At 35.8% G+C, this 20,386-nt stretch overlaps 2 protein-coding genes, 1 long non-coding RNA gene and 1 other non-coding gene across 4 annotated transcripts; 2 read left to right on the forward strand and 2 right to left on the reverse strand.

The window, feature by feature from the left end:
• Positions 1-3,036: 3,036 nt before the first annotated feature.
• On the reverse strand, positions 3,037-4,490 carry LOC140789276 (probable WRKY transcription factor 70). The gene is made up of 3 exons (XM_073138915.1): positions 4,083-4,490; positions 3,794-3,898; positions 3,037-3,655 (listed from the first exon to the last, which is right to left on the reverse strand). The coding sequence occupies exons 1-3, from the start codon at positions 4,382-4,384 to the stop codon at positions 3,256-3,258; spliced, it is 807 nt and encodes a 268-aa protein (XP_072995016.1). The 5' UTR covers positions 4,385-4,490; the 3' UTR covers positions 3,037-3,255.
• A 2,076-nt stretch (positions 4,491-6,566) lies between these two features.
• Positions 6,567-6,640, forward strand: TRNAI-AAU (transfer RNA isoleucine (anticodon AAU)). Its single transcript has one exon. It is a non-coding gene; the product is annotated as a tRNA-Ile (tRNA).
• Positions 6,641-7,052: 412 nt separating this feature from the next.
• Positions 7,053-13,643, forward strand: LOC140788533 (cysteine desulfurase 1, chloroplastic-like). Its single transcript, XM_073137801.1, has 10 exons — positions 7,053-7,445; positions 7,641-7,774; positions 8,351-8,510; positions 8,701-8,887; positions 10,268-10,413; positions 10,494-10,566; positions 10,704-10,767; positions 11,138-11,237; positions 12,776-12,934; positions 13,196-13,643. Exons 1-10 carry the CDS (start codon positions 7,185-7,187, stop codon positions 13,355-13,357), a joined length of 1,446 nt encoding a protein of 481 aa, XP_072993902.1. The 5' UTR covers positions 7,053-7,184; the 3' UTR covers positions 13,358-13,643.
• LOC140788535 (uncharacterized) lies at positions 13,555-19,888 on the reverse strand. The gene is made up of 5 exons (XR_012109033.1): positions 19,752-19,888; positions 19,335-19,413; positions 17,759-17,886; positions 16,131-16,260; positions 13,555-13,585 (listed from the first exon to the last, which is right to left on the reverse strand). It is a non-coding gene; the product is annotated as an uncharacterized lncRNA (long non-coding RNA).
• Between the last annotated feature and the right edge of the window lie 498 nt (positions 19,889-20,386).

The raw sequence follows: 20,386 nt of genomic DNA on the forward strand, positions 1-20,386 counted from the left end.
ACTTGAAGCTTAATTAAACCTTATTTAATTCAAAGCGTGATCCTACCGCCTTGAATAGGATTTACATTAGACTCGAATTAGGGGCTTAAATTAAGTTCGATTGAAATAGACTTCAATTAAACTCAGTTTAAAGGTCAAGCTCGAATTATTCTCGTTAGTTAGAACGAATGACCTCTTTGTATTTATTCCTCAGGTAAGCCAAAGTTTCTTCCATTGGAAAATAAAATGACGCATCACATAATGTTATCTCTAATAGAAAATTTACCTTATATTTTAGTAAATTTTTTTTATAATTAATAATCTATGTTTAAAGCTACTTGTGATCTACACTACAGGAAGGCTAATTATTGGAGCATATCCCGGATAATCTAGAACTATTACATGAACATCACATCAGCACTAGATCACTTGGTAAGAATATTATAGGGTGTTTTTGACCCATTTGCAATTCTTTCCCAAATTTAAATATTCCCACACTTATTATTATTATTTTAATACTATATATATATATATTTTTTTCAAATAAACAATCACATAGATTTCTTATAAGTGAATCACATCTAAAGCTATCTATAAGGTCGTTATCTTAATCAGCTACTTCTATCAATTAAAGATAACTATTTCTTTAGGATAATAAAAAGAAATCATAAAAACAATAAATTTATATATTACTATCCTAGAAAGCGATTTATTAATTCCCTTTATGAGATAACGATTAACCCAGTGATGTTGCTATTGCATGACAATTGATACTTTGATAAATAGTTTACAAACTATAACAAAAAAAATTATTATTATTTTATCAATAATTGTAGATTGATCAAAAACTCATATCATAGAGACTAAAAGCATAATGCGGTGCGTCATTTTTTGGTTAATTGAATAACCAAAAAATAATTATATAGTCATATATTTTTTTTGTTATTTAATTAATCTTAGTTATCTCACAATTATCTCTAATTAATTTTTTAATTATTAATTAAACAATAATTATAAAGATTTATTTTAGAAATAAAAAAATTTAAGAGATAAAAGGAGCACAAGAAGATGAAAATAAAAAGAAGAGTCAGGAATCATTTCTCAATCTTATACTGTCCCGTCAATATAGAAAAATAAATCTCAAATCCAACGAGAATCGAAATCGGAACTAACTCGCCAAATCGAAAACCAGCTAGGTTTTTCATGCAAAAAAAAAAAAAAAAAAAAAAAAACATCTATCAACTGTTCATAACATTCCACGTCTGTCAATTAAGTCATCATGCAACTTGCAAGTCCGACCCACTCCGGAGAGAATATTAAGGAGAAGACGCCAACGCCCACCTCGCCCGCCCCCATGCATTAAAAATACTCATGCAGTTGGGGGGTAAAGTTAAATAACAGGCAAGTAGACAAACTCCCCGGGGAGGATGATGACGAACGCACCCTGACGTCACCGTGCCTGCGTCAGCATCCTTCTCCTTGGTGACGTCGATCGATCACCCCCCACCTCGAGGCCTGGTCCAAAAGAAACCATTTACTAAATCTCCCTTTCCTTTCCCACGTACACAAATTACTTGCGTGGTGCTTAATTCGGAATTAATGATTCTTAATCTAAAATCATTACAAATTAGGTTGCTTAGAAAGAATATACTATTTTTCTTCTTCTTCTTCTTCTTCTTATTTATTATAAAAAGGTATTTTAGTCATTTGCAACTATAATTATTATGTATTAAAATAAGTTATATTGGTATAAGTTTTCTTAAGCTAGTATAAGAAATTATAATATACTATATTAATATTAGTCTTATTCTATAACTATGAGCCTAAGTATCTTATGTATTGAGTAGGATTACTAAAAGAAAATAAGAGAAGAATATTATTTTTATTGATAGTGTTAAAACTATATAGGAGAACCTAGCCTACGACTATATTATTTCTAGATACCAGAGTTTGTACTCTAAACTCTTTGATAACGAGGCACTTATTGAGAGTCAAAACTATAGGTTTTATTTTTCAAAGGTTTGGAACCTCTTCACATGAACGTGAGAATAATTTTCACAGAGATATTCTACTAGGACGAATTGCCCCCAGGAATACACTGTTGTGAGTTTAAAAATGCCTTATATTTTCTAATTAATTATCAGAGGATTTGATCCTAAAAGCGTTATATACTTTGGGTACTTTGAGCTATGGATCAACCATGAAGAAAATTTTATAGAGGGAATATTTTTTTTTCTTTTTTAAATGTATCTTTATTTTAGGACCAAACTCATATAAAGTATAAGATATTAATTAGTGTAGTCGTAGCATGTATATTTATTTTAGGACCAAACTTATATAAAGAATAAGGTATTAATTAATCTTCCAAGGTTCCAACCTATCTCAGTCAATAGCATAGTCTCTCTCTATCAAGAATTTGCTACTATAATTTGGTTTGACGTTTCCTACTCATCAACCGTATTAAATGATCGATGGGGACAGAATACATTTTCGTGTTTCTCATGTTCATTGATTAATCTCAAAGCATAGTAGCAGATAGTAATTAATATTATTTTGATCTGATTGCGACCTAAATATACTCAAAAATTACGTTTGATATTAATTACACTACAGATTCTACGAGTATTTTGAGAAGTTTTATTTTTTTATTTAGGTTTTCAATTAATTTTTTTTATTATTAACATGATGGAAAAAGACTGAGTTATGTGTATTATTATGTATTAGTGTTGAATTATTATTTTCCTTAAGAGACAAAATTAATTTTACTTATCTTACCAGATACGTGGTGAAATAATTTCTCTCGACTTCCAGCTCATTAGATAACAAAGTATCATCCATTAGATTTTTTTTTAATTATATGGGTCCCACTAATAATTGATAAGCAGTGAAATCGACAAAATGCCACCTTCTTAGTTCTCACCCATGCTGACATATTAGCATGCAGGGGTGATGCAAGAATCTCTTAACAGTCAACTTACTTGGCATCCAGTATGGATACCAGACTTCCAAAATTTAATTCTTATATAGGGCCCCAGAAGCCATGATCATAGATTGATGTTTATTTGTCAAACATTCTCATTCATCTTCTAATTAATCAAACCTCACAAAGAAAAAGAAAAATAACAGCAACAATAACAATAACACTAACAACAACAACAACATAGGATATATTATGTGTTTAATAACTCTTAAGGTATATATCCTTCTAAAGCATCTCTTAGTAACACAAAACCCCTAGCTAGCTAATAGATTAATTGCATGGATTTGTCCAACTAATCACATTAGATCCCAGTATGCATCTAAGGGGAAGTTTTCTACCAGATCCAGCATCTCCTGCACCTCCATTGCCCTCTCAAACTCCTCTGGAACTGTCAACTGGGAGAACATACGATCAACCTCCTGCTGGTCATTACTAACACATGGGCTGCTGTACTGGCTCAGGTTCTCTACAGTGGCATATGAAGTGGGAGAAGACTGCTGCTGCTGCTTCTCTTGTGTGAGGTTCTGCGACGACGAGTCGACGACGAACGGCGAGTTGGCGGCGTCGGTCTCGCAGGTGTGCGGCGATGTGTAGACGACGGCGAAGTTAGGCAGGCTGCCGCCGTCGTCCTCCTTCTGCACTGTCTTGGTTGCTCGGCATCCTTGCTCTTTGCTGTAGGTGCATCTATAGTAGCTCCTGCTTAATTAATGCCATGACAATATCGATGATTCCAATTAGTAGTACTCTTAAGTTGAGAGAAGGAAGCTAGATTATTAGGTGTTCTAATTAATCGGGATATTTTAATTAGATTGAAATTAAAGAACAATGGTTGACCTTGGGTATTTGAATCCTTTGATCATCTTCTCTCCATATTTTCTCCATTGGTGGCCATCGTAGTGTGGAACAGTTGTTATAACGGTTGGAGACACCACCTGCCTCCTGTTTAGTTTACAGTGAGTTAAGGAGAGAAAAAGAAAAATTAGATACTAGATGTTATGTATATCTACCAAAGTAATTAGATTGCTTTTGATGAGCAAAAGTTATGGGCATAAATCTTATGTTGCATGATGAAGGTGGACATAAAAATATGTATGTATGTATGTATGTATGTATGTATGTATACCTCCTCTTATGGCCAACTAGCTTATTATCTTGCTTCGCCAAACTAATCTTGCTCCTCTCCTCGCCATCGCCGCCGGCCGTCGGCCACCGGCACCCATCGGATTGCAGCAGGGAGAGAGCCATCGTGCAACATTTGAGTATCTTCTCAAAGTGCTCTCTCACCATCTCCGAGCACCCGTCGCCGCTCGGCGTTGACCCAAGAACAAGCGCTCGGAGCTCCACCGTCAGCTCTCGCCCCCGGTTGATCTCCTCAATCACCGTCAGATGATCGAAAGGAAACGGCAGCGGAACCGGAGACGCCATGAGATGAGATGGTGAATGCAACGTATATATATATATATATATATATATATAGTCTACAGATCTATTTTCAGTGTCCCTCAGAATATCTGTATGTATGCAGGATATGTGAGAGCTCCAGATCCTTTTCTCCAATATATAAAGCTACCCAGACATCAACATAACTGATCCAATTTGGTCATGTGGATGTTGTCAGTACGTCAAAGGGAAAACTTCACGCATTCTCACTAGGATACAAGATCCTCTCTCTGCACCAGTGATCAGTGGCTGCACCCCCTCTGGTTAATCTTAGCTTTTAATTCTTTCACGCTCCAGTAGATAGGCTTGTTTACGAGTACTAAAGTCTTTGGCTTTTCTCTTATAAGGTCAGTCAACAAGTATACGTATGGCCATTTTACTCGTTCAACGGAAGTTGTGAGGTCGGCTAGAAGAGACAATAAAACAAACAGATCGAGAGAGAGAGACAGGCTATAATCTTGTGATTAAGCTAATTCTAATGTTCTTAGATTTGGCCCGGAATCTGACGTAGAATTTATTACATCAGTTACGGGGAGCTATCGATCTGTCCATTAATTTTTGCGACCAAAACAAATTATACGCTGCCAAGAAATTGATATCTTCTTCTCATGTCACCTCGTGTCGCAATAGTGCATGGCAACTTCAAGCATGTGCTTCGACTCTTATATATACTGTTTCAATTAACTCCCCTGCTGTTGATCTAAGTACTTAAATTAATCAAAAAAAAAAAAACAACATAAATTTATATATATAATCTATTAGTTTTAAACTATACACACTAAATAATATCAAAACTAGGATACCAATGTTGGCAACATCAATACATCATAAAGTATATAGATATAGGGTCCATGACTGTTTGAAATGAAGGGTCTGTCGATGGATTCACATTACCATGCAAGATTTATGATGGAATAGAGATATAGTCAGTCCGTTCAAACTGTGACTGGTTGATAGAATGAATACATAGTATGCCGACTGCACTCTCCAGAGTAGATATGTATACTTATTCAACTCGTCACTCTCAACCAGGAAACTTCATCTGTCAAATCTTCTCACCTGGGATTAGTTATAAGAAATTAACGAGTGAGAAAGAAATAAGAGGATATGTGGATCCAAAATTAAGCTACCAAATAATTCATCCTATTCTGAGAGCTATTCTTCTTTTGCATCTATTACCACGTACATGTTAATTACCATCTCTTAAAGATCCCAACGGGTAATTAAAGACGGTAATCCCAGTGGCCCAGAGAAGCACAATAAATGTCAACCTACTTATATAACTCGAATCTAATGACACGATGAATTTGTTGTGAAAAGGAAAAGCTAACTACCTGCACTAGATGAAAAAAAGACAAGCAGCTAAAATTAGAGTTCATATTAGTAAACCATAGCATCTTAGAAAAGTCTACATTTGGGCTTTGAAAAGTAAACAATTAAACCATCAAACGGACAAGCAATTATTAATGTACTGTACAAAGGGACAATAGTGCAAGTCTGGATTAACATTTAATGCCAAGTTATCGGTGATGAAATTAACTTAATAGCAGTTGTTGGACTACTTTGTCCAAATATTTTAGTTAAATATCAGCTATCAATCAAACTGGTGGCACTCCAGATGCACCTCGTACTCCATATATATATATATATACATACATTCTAAATTAGTTCTCAGTTCAACATAAAATATTCTGCAAAGAAGATTCTGGGTGTAGTTGCAGTACAATAAGGTTACAAGATTCCCAGCTAGGTTAACGAAAGATGGCTCTAAAGTGGATAGTATTTCCTTTTAAAAACAATCGCAAGAATAGATATTCTTATTTATTATTTTTAAAATAGGAATTTTATTTTAGTAATAACTATTTCTATGTTCACTGGTAATAATATGTAGAATGATTGTATAATAATTATCTTGATGTGATATAAAGTGAAATAAAAGATAGAATAAATGTAATTTTGTTTTTATAAAATTATGATAAATATTTTTTGATTTAATATATTAATGGGATAAAAATTAAAAGATAGATTAATAATTGGATTATTGGGTGGTATAATATATAATTTTAATAAATAGTATTTGTATTCTTAGAATGTAGGTACTATAATATTTAGGAATAAGAGGTTGTTATTTATTTAATTAGATAAAAAATTTAAATGACAGCAAATTGGCCTATTAGCTCAGTTGGTTAGAGCGTCGTGCTAATAACGCGAAGGTCGCAGGTTCGAGACCTGCATGGGCCATTTCACAGTAACTGAATCTTTTTAGACAACTAAATTATTTAGTTTAATATCATTAGCCATCAATTTTATTGTTTTTCTTAACAAAGCTAAATAACGAATATATATATATATATATATATATATATATATCAATTGTCTGTAAATTTCGAATAAAAACATCACTAGTTCTTATATATTCAAAAGAAAAAGAACGGTGGAAAGATTAATTGTATTTGTATGTTTTGATATGTAAAAGTGGTGACCTATCTACAAGTATTTGATTCGTATCCTATCGGTATTCAACTTTATCCTGATTACAAAAAATAAATTAAAAAAAATAATTTGACTTTCTCTTTTTAACTTTTTTTTAAGGATTTTTATTTATTTATTTTTACTTCACTCAAGTAAACACCATTTTCTACCGACCAAGAATACTGGAATACAATGTCAATGAGGCGGTGCCCCTGGGAGGCTCGCTTGTCACGTCCTCCTCCTATCATATTCTTCTATTTTTCCTTTCATTTTATCACGCAATTTAACAACCGCCGCTCCAATCCGTCCGCGTATGGCGTCGCTTTGCCACTTCCCTTCGTCTCCAACCCCTCGCTCCTTCTCCAAGAAGCTTCTCTCCCCGCTCTCTCGCTCGCACTATCGGCCCCTCCTCCTCCTCCGAAACCCGAACCCTAGCTGGAATTTGCACAGATCCTGTTCACGTCTCTCGAGGTTCTCCTCTTCCTTTGCCGCTTCCACACCGGCCCCTTCCGGCGTCGCGGAGTCCACTTCGCTCGGCGACATCACCAGGCCCGACTTCCCCATCCTTCACCAGGTATTCGCATCGGCGCACGGATTTTTTTTTTGTTTTGTTTTGCGACAGTATCGATCTCTTTGTTTAAGACTTCGAGCTACATTATCGATACAGTGGTTGTTATTGATGCCAAACTACTACTACTCTCGAATCAATACTTGGAATTTGTGGTTAGCTGTCTCATAGTAATTTAAGTGAGAATTGTTGGAATTGTAGGAGTTTAATGGCATAAAGTTGGTGTACTTGGATAATGCCGCTACTTCTCAGAAACCTTCTAGTGTTATCGAGGCTTTAGATGAGTACTACCAATCCTATAATGCGAACGTTCATCGAGGCATCCACTCCCTCAGGTACTATATTCTTTCTGTTGCATCTGTTTGTGGTAAACAACTTTCTAGCTTTTCACATAGGTAGGGCAGAAGTATTTCATTGTGAACTATTCTTTTTATTATACAAGAGAATTTAGAACCCTAAATCTGTTAGTTCTCTATACGGGAAATAATTTTCATATGAATATGAAATACTACCTACCTTATTACTTATGAAAGATTATGAGAATTACATTTACTATCTTAAGGTTGTAGGAACTTTTAATTTTAAATGTCAGAAGCATTATTAAGGGAACAAATAACCGTAAAGGGAGGAGACGTATATAAGTATCATTAATACAATTAAATCCAGTGTCTTATAAGTGATAAGAATTAGAAATCAATTTCGAATTCTGGAGTCTTACAAGCAATAAGAATGACAACCTGCCTTATGATATAACCTCTTTGAATATGTTAACCAGATCTTTAGCTTATCCTAATTTCATTTATGCAATATGATATGTTTAAACATGGAAAATAAAATATAAGTGAAATATCTAAATTTGATGCAAATAGTTTTAAAGTCCTGACTAATTTTTCTTTTACTTCTGAGGTCAGTTTGAAGGCAACAGATAAATATGAGGAAGCGAGAAACAAAGTTGCAGATTTTGTAAATGCATCGGAAAGCAGAGAGATTGTATTTACTCGTAATGCTACTGAAGCAATCAATTTAGTAGCCTATTCATGGGGCATATCCAACTTAAAGTCTGGAGATGAGGTGCATTTTCTCTTTACGGTCTTCTTATTAAGGATCAAGTCTTGAAGTTTGGCAATTGTAGCTTGTGAGGGCCTTGGTTGGCGGTTTCAGTTTATTTTAATTTTTTTGGTAATAGTAGATATTATGTATACTTCCTTGTATGTTTTATATTTACACCTCTAAGTGCTTATGTGTGCTCACTCTTCTTTAGATACTACTTACAATTGCGGAGCATCATAGTGCTATAGTTCCTTGGCAATTTGTTGCTAAAAAAACTGGTGCAACTTTGAAGTATGTCGGATTGACAGAAGAAGAGGTTCCAGATATCAAGCAGTTGAAGGAGCTTCTGTCAAACAAGACAAAGATTGTAGTTGTTCATCATGTCTCAAATGCACTTGGTATGTAAATATTTTGTGGGGCCGCATCTTTTAGTTTGTTTGTTAAATGTCTTATTGTATGTTCCAAATTCCAACTAAAGTGTGTGCCTATATTAAACATAGACTGTAGGAAGCAAGTAAGTATTGATAACCTAATTTGATATTTTGTCACCCCTCTAGAAGCAAGGAAACTTGTATTGATTGCATACATCAATAAATAAGAAATTGCTACCCCAATCAGTTTGATCTGGAGAAAATAACTTCTTGCATTTGTAGATATGCAAAATGGCTACTTCAGACAGTGAAAAAAGCTCTCAACGTCGTCAATGTATATGAAATCATAGTTCTTACATTTGTCTTAAATTAAAATCATAGTTCTTGTGCCAAAAGTGGAATTGTTGCTATTTTGTGAACCATTAATATAGGCAAACTTGTGGACCTTTTATGTAACTCATGAGATTTAGCAGCACTGCTTATGCAAATCATTGTCATGCAAATAGAAGGTGCTTACAAGAATTTCCTTGGCTGTTAAGGAGTATAAAATCATGACAGAGACTAGAGTTTGAGGTAGGTAATTTGTCTTTAACTCATAGATTGTTTCAAGGAATTCAAAATGGAATGGCATATTGCTGCTATTAGCTGAGCTAGATACAACAACTACACGAGCTTGGTTGGTATGTACTTTACTGGGAGGTGGTGTTAATGAAAACTCCTGTCAGCCTTATATGTCCTATATAGATAAATTGGATATAAATGAACCACCTTGTGAAATAATATTTTGACTTAAAGATCACCAAACAGTATTGTCATTTATAAGATGTGCCTTTTGGTCAGTTTTTGCCTGAAATAAGAATCTTCTTCAAGTTCCTTCTACAACAATAGAGAAAGCCCTGGATGTCACCTAGGTGGCAGGAACAACAAACATCACATGATATTATATATTTACATGTAATTTGGTTAACTGTCATATCAATACTTTTGAGAGGTGGATCTTTCCACCAAATACTGAAAAAGGAGACATTCAAAGTTCCTCTGTTTAAATCCTCAGAAAGAACAATTTAATGTATGGACTTCGGCAAATTAGTGCTGACCAAGAACAGTCCAAAATCAGGGACTCAAAACCAACAATCTTGATGGTTTCGACTTAATAGTGAATTTTGCATCGGTTTTGAACCATTCTCTACTGAAACATATCAATTTCAGCCAAAAATTGAAATCATCATGTTCCATGATTCAAAGTTGAGAACTCTTCCATTCCAGGTTATTAACTAAAGGATAATATGGTTGTCGGTGAAGTTTCCATCTCTATTTTAGTTTCTAACTAAACCACTAGAAGATGGTGGATTACTATAGAATTTCCAATTTTCAGCATCAGTGGTTATTTTTGTTTTTTGTATTCAGGTTCTCAACTTCCTATCGAGGATATTGTGGTCTGGTCACACAAGGTTGGTGCGAAGGTTCTTGTAGATGCTTGTCAAAGTGTTCCACATATGGTAGTTGATGTTCAAAAGCTTGGCGCTGATTTCCTTGTCGCATCATCACACAAGGTTTGTGATTGTAGACCCACTTAGTTTGAATAAGATCCGAAAAGCCTGTCTTAGGATGTTAAAGACTAAATATCTCTCAGATGTGTGGGCCTACAGGGATCGGTTTCTTATATGGTAAAAGCGAGCTCTTGTCATGTATGCCTCCATTTTTAGGTAAGATAATGTAATTATCTTCACATACGTGGTTTTAGTAGGATGTTGAGTCACTGTTGACCTTGTCTGTTATAACTTTCAGCAATAATATACTTTTTTTGTGCTTTATCTTGGTTAACATTTTGATTTCTCGTCAGGTGGTGGTGAAATGATTGCTGATGTGTTCAACGATTACTCCACATATGCTGAACCTCCTTCCAGGTTATCTTGCTTTACATCTCTGATATCCTTGTTTATCCTTCTTTTTGAAAGTTTCAAAGTTAACAATTAACAATTTATCTTCTTTAAAGTTTCACCATGAACAACAAAGCATTTCAGTACATTGATGACTGATAAGATATAAGTTGGAAATGTGCAAATTTTAGTTATATTTTCTGCCTAAAAGCAAGTACTCTGCATACCCTATATTAAGCTGGATCATGAGAGTATGAGACAAATTAGCTCATTCAAATTCTTTCCCTTGAGGCAGTTTTTAATTTTACGTGTATCACTCTCTGCATGATGTTATCTGTAGTTTGGAATACTAATGACCTTGTGGTGCTATGTTCCAATTATACTTTGGCTAATGCAGATTTGAGGCTGGAACTCCTGCAATTGCGGAAGCTATAGGATTGGGGGCAGCAATTGATTATTTATCCAATATTGGCATGCAAAGAATCCATGATTATGAGGTAAGTATGTCTATTATTCTGTCCATAGTTTTGAGGTGATGATAACATGGATGTCAGCAAGGTTTTAAAAGATTGTAGGCGACAAGGGATCATGTAGCTCCTAGGCACTAGGTGGATGCCTAGGCGGCGCCTAGCCTTAAGACGGTTAATAAATAAACAAATAAAAGAAATAGTTAGCGAAGAAGTTAAAATTAATACCCACAATCTAAACAATATACTAATGTATTCTTGTTAAGAACTATAGTGTGCTATTCAAATACACTAATTCATCAATATGTACATTAATTCTGAATTTCAAAGTCAATCTACATATTAAAATATGATATGAGATGCTAAGACGGTCACCTAGGTGGGACTTAAACGGAGCCTAGTTATATTCTATATAGGATGGAAGCCTAGGCGTTAAGGCGGAAATTTTTAAAACAATGGATGTTAGTAATCTTCATGCTGCAGATTTGATAAATCTCATCTCATAGATATAGAATGTTCACTTACCAAGAATAATTCTTATAGGTTTGATCTTTATGGCTCTTTGGCCTACCCTAAATCAAAACTTGTCATCCTCATTATCCTAGTCTAGGCTATTTTTATGTCTAGAGGACTATTTTGGAGGGCTTGCTTTTGCATTGTGTGAACCTATACTTAAATAGGTTATTCTACTTACCTATTGCCTCATAACCTTTGTGCAAGTTCCCTTGGTTGATTTTTGTTGGTTGGAGCATTGGAGGGTTGATTTGAGGTTGGTAATCTGTCATAAAATTTTGCCAATTTTTTTTGTAACCTTCTCATCTTTGTTATTAGGGAAAAAAAGCTTCGGTGAATTAATATGTACTGATCTGAGTGACTGCCTTCCGAGTTTATAGGGAAGATTAGAGATCTTAGTTTGTCTTCGGTGAATTGTAATTAACTGAGGCGAAGCTTTTTGAATTTTGAGAAAAAAAAGTAAATATTATAAAAATAAAAAAGTAGAAGTAGCTAAGTTTTAACGTTATTATGTATAGCTAGTGAGTAGTGACAAAATTGTTAATCAATCTTGGATTTTGTTTTCATGTCAAGTCTACAATTGACTTATTGGAGCACCTGTCATGGAGATCAGAGTAATTTTGTTGAATAATTGATGTTTAAGTAATAATACTTCTGTACGAGTCATTTTACCTTTGTATTTTGTTGGCATTAAGGATATGTGGTGGTTTATCACTTTATTGTTTGATTTTAGTGATTTAAGATGGCCATTGAACATGAAGTGGGTGAGATCTGTGCACCGGGATTGCTTCATTGTTGCAATGATATTAGGTGATAAAATTTAGTCTTGTTGGCTCATTTTCCTTTTTTTTTTTTTTTTCTGGTGGTAGTTCTAGCTCTACCATCATGGGATCTTTTTTATGATGAGAAACATGCGACCTTTTGGCCTCATATTTGTGAGAGCAGTGTCTGCAAATGTCATGTCATGTGTCCTATGATTTTCCATTTGGATCAGAATGAGATGGTTGATTTCAGTGATGAATTTGATTTGCATTTGTATTTTTGCCCCTTTGCAGAAGGAGTTGGCAAACTATCTGTATGACAGACTTATGTCGGTTCCAAATGTGCACATCTATGGTCCTGCTCCTTCGGTTGCCACTCACCGTGCTCCTCTTTGTTCATTTAATGTTGGAAATGTTCATCCTACAGATATTGCAACATTAGTAAACAACCTGGTACGTGGAAACTTTTATTTCTGATGTTAGTAACGAAGTGCTGTTTATTATATGCCTTTTATTTTCTTCAAAATTGTATGCCTTCTTTAATTGGAACTATCAAGCAATTTCCTTGTCCCAAATATTCAAAGCTGAACATGTGGCCTTAATATGGATGTGTCTACGTTATATTATTGTTATTGCGCGTGAAATAGTTTTGGTGAATAGTAAACGTGAACAGTGTAAGAAAGTCTTTTGATGGTCAAGCTGTTCCTTTTTCAGCATGGAGTAGCGATTAGATCCGGACATCATTGTGCGCAGCTCCTCCACCGCACCTTACGGATCGACGCAAGTGCACGTGCTAGCCTTCACTTCTACAACACTAAAGAAGAGGTGGATATCTTCATTCAGGCACTTAAAGAGGCTATTGATATCCTTACTTGAAGACAGTTCGCCCCATACACAGATACACTGATATCCGACTGCTTGTCTCACAAAAAAATCATTTCTTTTTCTTTTCTCTCCTTGTAATTTAAAACTTTTTGCATCCAAACTTCACTTATGCAACTTACAGAAGTTTGCGTTCTGCTTGAAAAAAAAAAACTTGTTTACTGCTTCTGACAGTTTACATATGATACTGTACATTGAGAAGCATGTCATATTACTGGCAACCTGTAATAGAGCAAAAATAAGGCATCAAATGAGTTATTTGGAACAAGTTTCCAGAAAATGGCGCTCGTATAGATATTTGTACTTGAATGTCCTCTACTTATGCTCGATTCAACTAGCAGATGCAACTCTCATCATAAAAGAAAAGAATAAAAAAATATATATATCAGATGCAACTGGTCCTAAAGTTACCCTCTCGTTTATTATGTGTGAATTAGTTTCCAGCCGTATGTTTGTATACGTAAAGGCTAATTTGCACTTCAAACCCTGCATTTTTATCATTTGCGAGTTACCCACTCTCATCTTTTCCAGGTACCGATTTGAAAAATAGTTGACCCGCTCCTTATTACAAAATCGTGTCGACATTATAAAACACAGTTACACAGACCCTCGACTTTCCACGGTGCTGCGCAGTCGGGCGAGCGAAGCCACCTAGCTTAGACTGACGTGTCCCACCGGAATTACTAAAACGCCCCGAAGCATCTTTGTGGTTTATATTCTCGATTTATTCTCTCTCTCTCTCTCTCTCCCCTGAACTCATCCTCTTATTTCCCGCCCGAAAACCCTAGCTGGAAGCCCTAATCGTGACCTCTTCCTCAGGTAAGCTCTTATTCCTCTCTTAATGGAATTCTGAGCCCGTCCGTCGATCGGGTAATGGCCCGATCCGATAAGAGATCGCGTAACGCGACGAGGATCGTGCGGATCCTCGTCGCCGACGCCGACGCCACCGACTCCTCCTCCTCGTCGTCGAGCGGCGGGGAGCGCTCGGGGCGCCCGGCCAAGAGGAGCGTGCTCGAGGTTCCCGCGGCCGCGGCGGCGGCGAGCCGGCCGAGGCGTGCAGCGGAGAGGGTGTTCCGCGGCGTGCGGCGGCGGCCGTGGGGGCGGTGGGCGGCGGAGATCCGCGATCCGGTCAAGAGGAGGAGGGTTTGGTTAGGCACGTTCGACACGGCGGAGGAGGCGGCCACCGCGTACGACCGCGCCGCCGTGAGGATGAGGGGCGCGAAGGCCGTCACTAACTTCCGGACCGAGAACCCGGCGGCCGTGGCGGAGCACTGCGACGAGGGCGAGTTCGGTGGCGAGACCTCGCCGATGTCGGTGCTGGGCGTTGACGGCAAGGGCGAGGAGACGTCGGAGAAATGCTCTGTTTGATAATGATGTGGCTTCATCTTGATGAAGACTTGTTGGTTGTAATTATACTACTAGTGTGTTCCCGGATTTTGACTTCAATCGAAGATTTCACTCTTTCTAACTCTCTAATTTTTCTTTTCTTCTCTCTCTCTCTCTTTCTTTATTTTCTTCTTTCGAATTTTGGTGTGTAGTGGTGTGATGATGTTAATTATCTCAACGTGATAATCTCATTTCAACACCAAAATAATCACTCGATTTCATACCAATATACTATTTGATAAATTCCCATAAAGATGTCAACTTACTTGGACTCAAGATTTAATTATTAAAAAAAAGTCAGAACAAACCGAACCAAATATTTAATATTCTTCGAATTAATATTTGTCATAACTTATAAGATACAATTCATTAATTTCAATTGAACACATCCAGAGTTGTTACCATCCTTTATATAACAAGGTAGACGTGCACTAAAAGTTGGAGGATTTTTTAGTTAAAATAATTCGAATATATAAATCTAATGTCAAACTATCCGCGACCACAAACTCGACGTCCATCAAAACTATGACACATGAATTGCATGACAAACGAAAGACGAGCATGTCCGTGTTATTAAACTGTAACAGGAAAGAGTGAAGAATTTTGGCCAGAAAGTGTGACTTCTTCTTCTTAGTAAGATGAGCATCCATAGCATATTTCTCTGTCCAGCTTCGGACGGTGGCTTTGTCTTTCTCGTACGTATGGGCAATACGAGGAACAAGATGGGCATCTGGAAGTGGATGAGATCCACCAATACCGACCAGATTGAAAGCAAAACCTAGACAGCTTGATTGTTAGGAACATAAGCAACAAACACATTTATAGAATTTCGATATGTTGTTGATAATGTGGTAACTTACCGGACTCTTTAATAGTTTCTCTCTCCAACTCAAAACCATCTCGTTAATGCACAAGATAATGCCACAGTTTGCATAGTATGTTTGTAGAGTGTGTGTGGATTAGGTTTCATTCTGTAGGAATATGACATCATTGGGAGAGAAAAGGGAACATGAACATGCTCATCTTTGTATGCAAGTAGTAAAGACACTACAAGAAAAGGGAATATGTAGATAGGTGGAATATGTTGAACAGAGAACAGTTTGAAGATCTAGGTCTTGACCTGACTAAATACCGTTAGAATGCTACAAGAGAAAAGAGGAAGAATAAGATTTTTGACAATTGTAAAAAAGAAATCATCTTTTCAGGCAGATTAAATGTAGTTTTCACAATTTTAAACAGTAAACATCTAAATGAGCACCTTATGGGAATGAAGAAAATGAAGAACTTACACCACCATTCCGTCCAGAAACAATAGCGAGATAGATAAAATGTCATTGCAGGAAATTATACTTGTAGGTGCATTAGGAAAGGGCCAATATACCTTTGAGATTTTTAAGGCAGGACTCCGCTGATGTTTGAGAATGGAAATTTTTTTTAAGGCAGGACCACCAAGCTGATTTTACCGAAGCAGTTGATGTTTGGATGAAAGATCTTAGTCTTGAAAGCAAAACCTAAAAATGGAAAAGAATTCAGGTATGGAGTCTCTACGTAGGGGGAAAAACTTCTTGTTTGATAACAATTAGCAGGATCAAAATGATCCTAAATATAAGACCCTGTATGTCATCGGTTTATATATGGGTGACATATACAATAACAAAGCATAATTTGTCAAACAAACAGACAAGCTTCATCCAGACTAAAAGCCTAAAAAAGATGACAAGAGGACTTACTGGATAATCAACTAAATCTCAAGTTCTCAGAAATAACTTCTTACACAATATTCTACCTCCACATGGTGCAGGCAACTCTTCGTTGTTAGAAGTTTCCGTGTTAAAGCAGTCTCAGTTTCCAGTCTGAAACAAAAAGATAGACGGTTGCTCTACCACTATGCGTATATGCAGAGGTCCTAATCTATCGTAGACCTAGATCAATTGCCTTCACTTGCGTATACGACTAAGATCAGCTCATTGTGAGCACACAAATTTATCACAGACTACATTATTTAAATTCCTAGAGGAAGCTTGCATTAACGGACAACAAAGATTTCAAAGGTTAAAGCCCTGAGAGTTTACCCAAACCATAATATAATTAATAGGTTGTGCATTTCTAATACTACTCAATTAGACTATGAGTAGTGATTACAATACAGAAAGTTCACCTAAAATAAATCTCAGAAAATATAATAGCTTAAACTAAAATTCTACTATAATACTTGGGCTGATAGTAACCACTTCAGCATTTATGTTTAGTATTCCAGGTGTTTAACTGCATACATGAAAATTGATTTATCTAGTGCACATTTATTTGAAGTACCTCTAAAGCCTATTTTGAAATAATTAGAATGTCAAAAGAGCATATTAGGATAATGCATATAGGAGGCCTAAGACTTTATATTGAAAGCTTTGTATTGCTGACTATCAAACCCTGCAATGGAAGGTTGGATTGCTTGACAGATGCTTTGTTCTTTGTGATACACCTTAAGCGCTAAAGGAACTTTATGCACAATAAAAATATAGAGGGATCATTTTCTTCCTTCATGTGTTTGGATTTCTAATATTTGTTATGATCATGTGGAGACTTATGTTGTAAGAACATACTTTAGTATCTGAAGATATTTTATGATTTTATCCCATTGGAAATAGTACTTAAGAACATTACAAACTGCGCCATTGACAATATTTTTGATGAGAATGCCCACTCAACTACAGGAAAAAAAAACCCAACAGGTTCCTGAATACGCTCAGGTATAAAACCAATCTAAAGTAAATTCTCATTAATCAGATTTCAGCATGCTAGATGATAAAACATATTTCAGAGTGTTTTCGCTATATATTGATGAACAGAAACTGCTTCTTGTTTCAAAATTGATTGGTGAACAACCAAAAGCCCTGAGGAGTCACAATTTACTTCAAAGTATAACTCATTGGTCATTAAGTGGTTTAGCACAAGAGAATAAACCAAAATGACATAATAATAATAATAATAATACATAGTGTTAGATCATGATACCTTTTGTGGTTTGAAAGGATAATCTTGAGGGAAATGAATATCTTAAAAGTATACACAGCCAGCACAAAGACTATCTCTGGGCCCAATAATTGCTGCTTGCCAATGAAAAAGGTCTTCAGCCACAGGACCTGGGAGGAAAAAAAAATTACAAAAAAGGCAGTGTTCTAAAGTCTAAACAGCTATGCTAAGACAGATACTGAGGCACGCCCTTGAGAGGCATGAATAAAACTGAATATCCACATATGGCCTAGCATAGTACTATTTCATAATGCATATATTGAGTGAGTCACCTACTAACATACACTATAGGTACAAATAAGTGGGTTGAGCATTGTATGTAGACTGAGTAGCTACATAAACTCAGTTAAAAAATTATGAATGTAGATATTTATGGTTTTGTTTCGCTAACTGACTATTTGAGATATGATTTCTAACAATAACCTTTAATATGTACCCAAAGTTACGGCTTATCCTTTTTCTTTTCGCACTTTATTAAATTTCCTTGTCCAATTATTACATACTCCTTAGTTAACTGTATCAGAACTTGATGACATATATAGTTTGATGGCATTCACCTACTTGCAGACACTATACAACTACCTTGGCCACCTACATTGCAATACCATGACCTGAGTTTGGTATATTGCAGAAAATGGACTCCTACCATGGACTTCTGTATAGATTGGTTTCCTCATTTGTTGACTATATACTATTGATAACATGGGAAATAACCTTTGTTTTCATTGAGAACAATAGGCTTCATTTTACTTTGTTATATTTCAACTTTTGCAGGTTCCTTACAAAGCTCTCGCCCATCCCGTCGGAGTTGAATGTTTTGGTCCAGTCAGGAAACATCACACTAATGATAGAGACAAGATAAATATTTTGCTCCAGGTCAACCGAACCACCTCTTCCTTATTCACAATCTCAGCCATCTGAAATCTTTGCTCTGCTTCTTCAGACCCACAATTCAGATACCAATTCCTCTTCCCATTAATCAGGGAAATGGAATGATTTGCTCTGTTTTTGGGTTGCCTCCTTTATAACAGACTATTCCCTGTTCATTTTGTGAGGCGGATCTATTCAACGGTGCACCTCAAATTTGATTAAATAAAAGATCTGATAGGACTTACCTGGAGTTCCCAACCCAAAATAACTTCTATGTAACTCCAGGAACTTTGGCCACTTCCTCAAACATATGATTAATATAAGCTGCCCGCATTAGGATTTGCATTAGAAAGTATGTTTCTTATGGCTCTAGAACTAGATTTCCAAGTTTACAAGCACCAAGGTGTGAAAAGGGTCTCTCACAGGATGTGAAACGAACTGCATTCCTCTAGCAACAAGGTTGCAGAAATCATTAGAGAAAAATTTCATTTGCTATCAAGCATGACCACTTGACCAGTTTTAACACAATAGATCTCCTTAAAGAAATGCTACAAACTTGAATATTACTTTCTTCTTGAACCAACCAGAAGAAGAATTAAGTATTAGTGGCACCCAATGAATTACATATAGTTTTGCAGAAAATAGAAGGAACAATTAATTAATACGGAGAAATTAATCTAGACTGTACCTGCAGTGCGGTACGGAGGAGGATCCTTCTGCGAATCCTTCAGTTCATTTAAGATACGTTTTCTTGCCATGATAAGCTTCTGCATATCGAAAAGAGAGATTTTTCATAAATTAAGCATTTAGGTAAAAGAACTTTAGAGATAAAATCTGAATGCAAATGAATTAAAGTCTGGCATAATCCAAAACGAGTTACTAATTCAAAAAAAGAAGATAATAACAACCAGAAAATGACTCAATTAATACCTCTTTCTACTCGAATGCGACAGCAAAAGAACTTATTAAAATCACTACAAACAAAAGAAAAAACCATGGACGGGTTAAATCACATATGAACGCACCAGGAAACCCTAGATTAACATAATGCATCAATAAATGAACTCATACAAGACGAAAAAGAAAACAATCAAAGAGAGCATACAGAAGCAACCGGAGTCGGAATAAATACTCAGAATCGGATTGAAGTTCGTGGAGACCGGAAACAGAAGAAATAGATTGGAGCGAGTCGACTATTTTGCAAAATCTGACCTCGGGCTCGGAATCGCCCATGGAATATAACATTTATTATTATCATTACTAAAACACATGGAATATAAAGTTGACGAAGAAGAGTCAAGAGTAGGATATAAAGTTGACGAAGAGGAGAGGAGGACGAGGCCTGTCTATTTCGTATCAGTTTATAAATTTGAAGATATTTTTGACTCTTTTCTTTTCTTTTCCAAACTCAAGGTCATCTATCGATTTAAGATTTGCATTCTTATCTATTTTGATTTTTTTTAGTACACATACTACCTCAAAATCATCTATTTACGTTTATATTATATCATCATATTCTCTTTTTATTTTATTTCTTTTTAATATATTGCTAAATAAAATTTTTTTTATAACATTCATCGACCCCGAAGGCTATATGCATCGCTGTATAATTGCTCCAAACTAAATGCCGTCGAGACCTACTCTAAATCGCTGTGCTGCTAAATTAACCGACCTACCAAGTCATCAACCAAATTAAACTAAATCAAGCCACTAAACCACTAAATAATTTCTCCACAATAT

This window comes from Typha latifolia, chromosome 5 (genome assembly GCF_019914945.1).
Source record: "Typha latifolia isolate L0001 chromosome 5, TyphaL0001v2, whole genome shotgun sequence".
NCBI classification, from domain to species: domain Eukaryota; kingdom Viridiplantae; phylum Streptophyta; class Magnoliopsida; order Poales; family Typhaceae; genus Typha; species Typha latifolia.

Bases quoted from the DNA above. Each gene is read 5' to 3' on its own strand.
- LOC140789276 (XM_073138915.1), bottom strand. From the start codon at position 4,384: ATGGCGTCTCCGGTTCCGCTGCCGTTTCCTTTCGATCATCTGACGGTG. The intron at 3,899-4,082 runs GTATACATACAT...TAAACTAAACAG, and splicing joins CTAGTTGGCCATAAGAGGAG to GAGGCAGGTGGTGTCTCCAA. The intron at 3,656-3,793 runs GTCAACCATTGT...TTAATTAAGCAG, and splicing joins AAAGGATTCAAATACCCAAG to GAGCTACTATAGATGCACCT.
- LOC140788533 (XM_073137801.1), top strand. From the start codon at position 7,185: ATGGCGTCGCTTTGCCACTTCCCTTCGTCTCCAACCCCTCGCTCCTTC. The intron at 8,888-10,267 runs GTATGTAAATAT...TTTTGTATTCAG, and splicing joins TCATGTCTCAAATGCACTTG to GTTCTCAACTTCCTATCGAG. The intron at 10,414-10,493 runs GTTTGTGATTGT...AATATCTCTCAG, and splicing joins TTGTCGCATCATCACACAAG to ATGTGTGGGCCTACAGGGAT.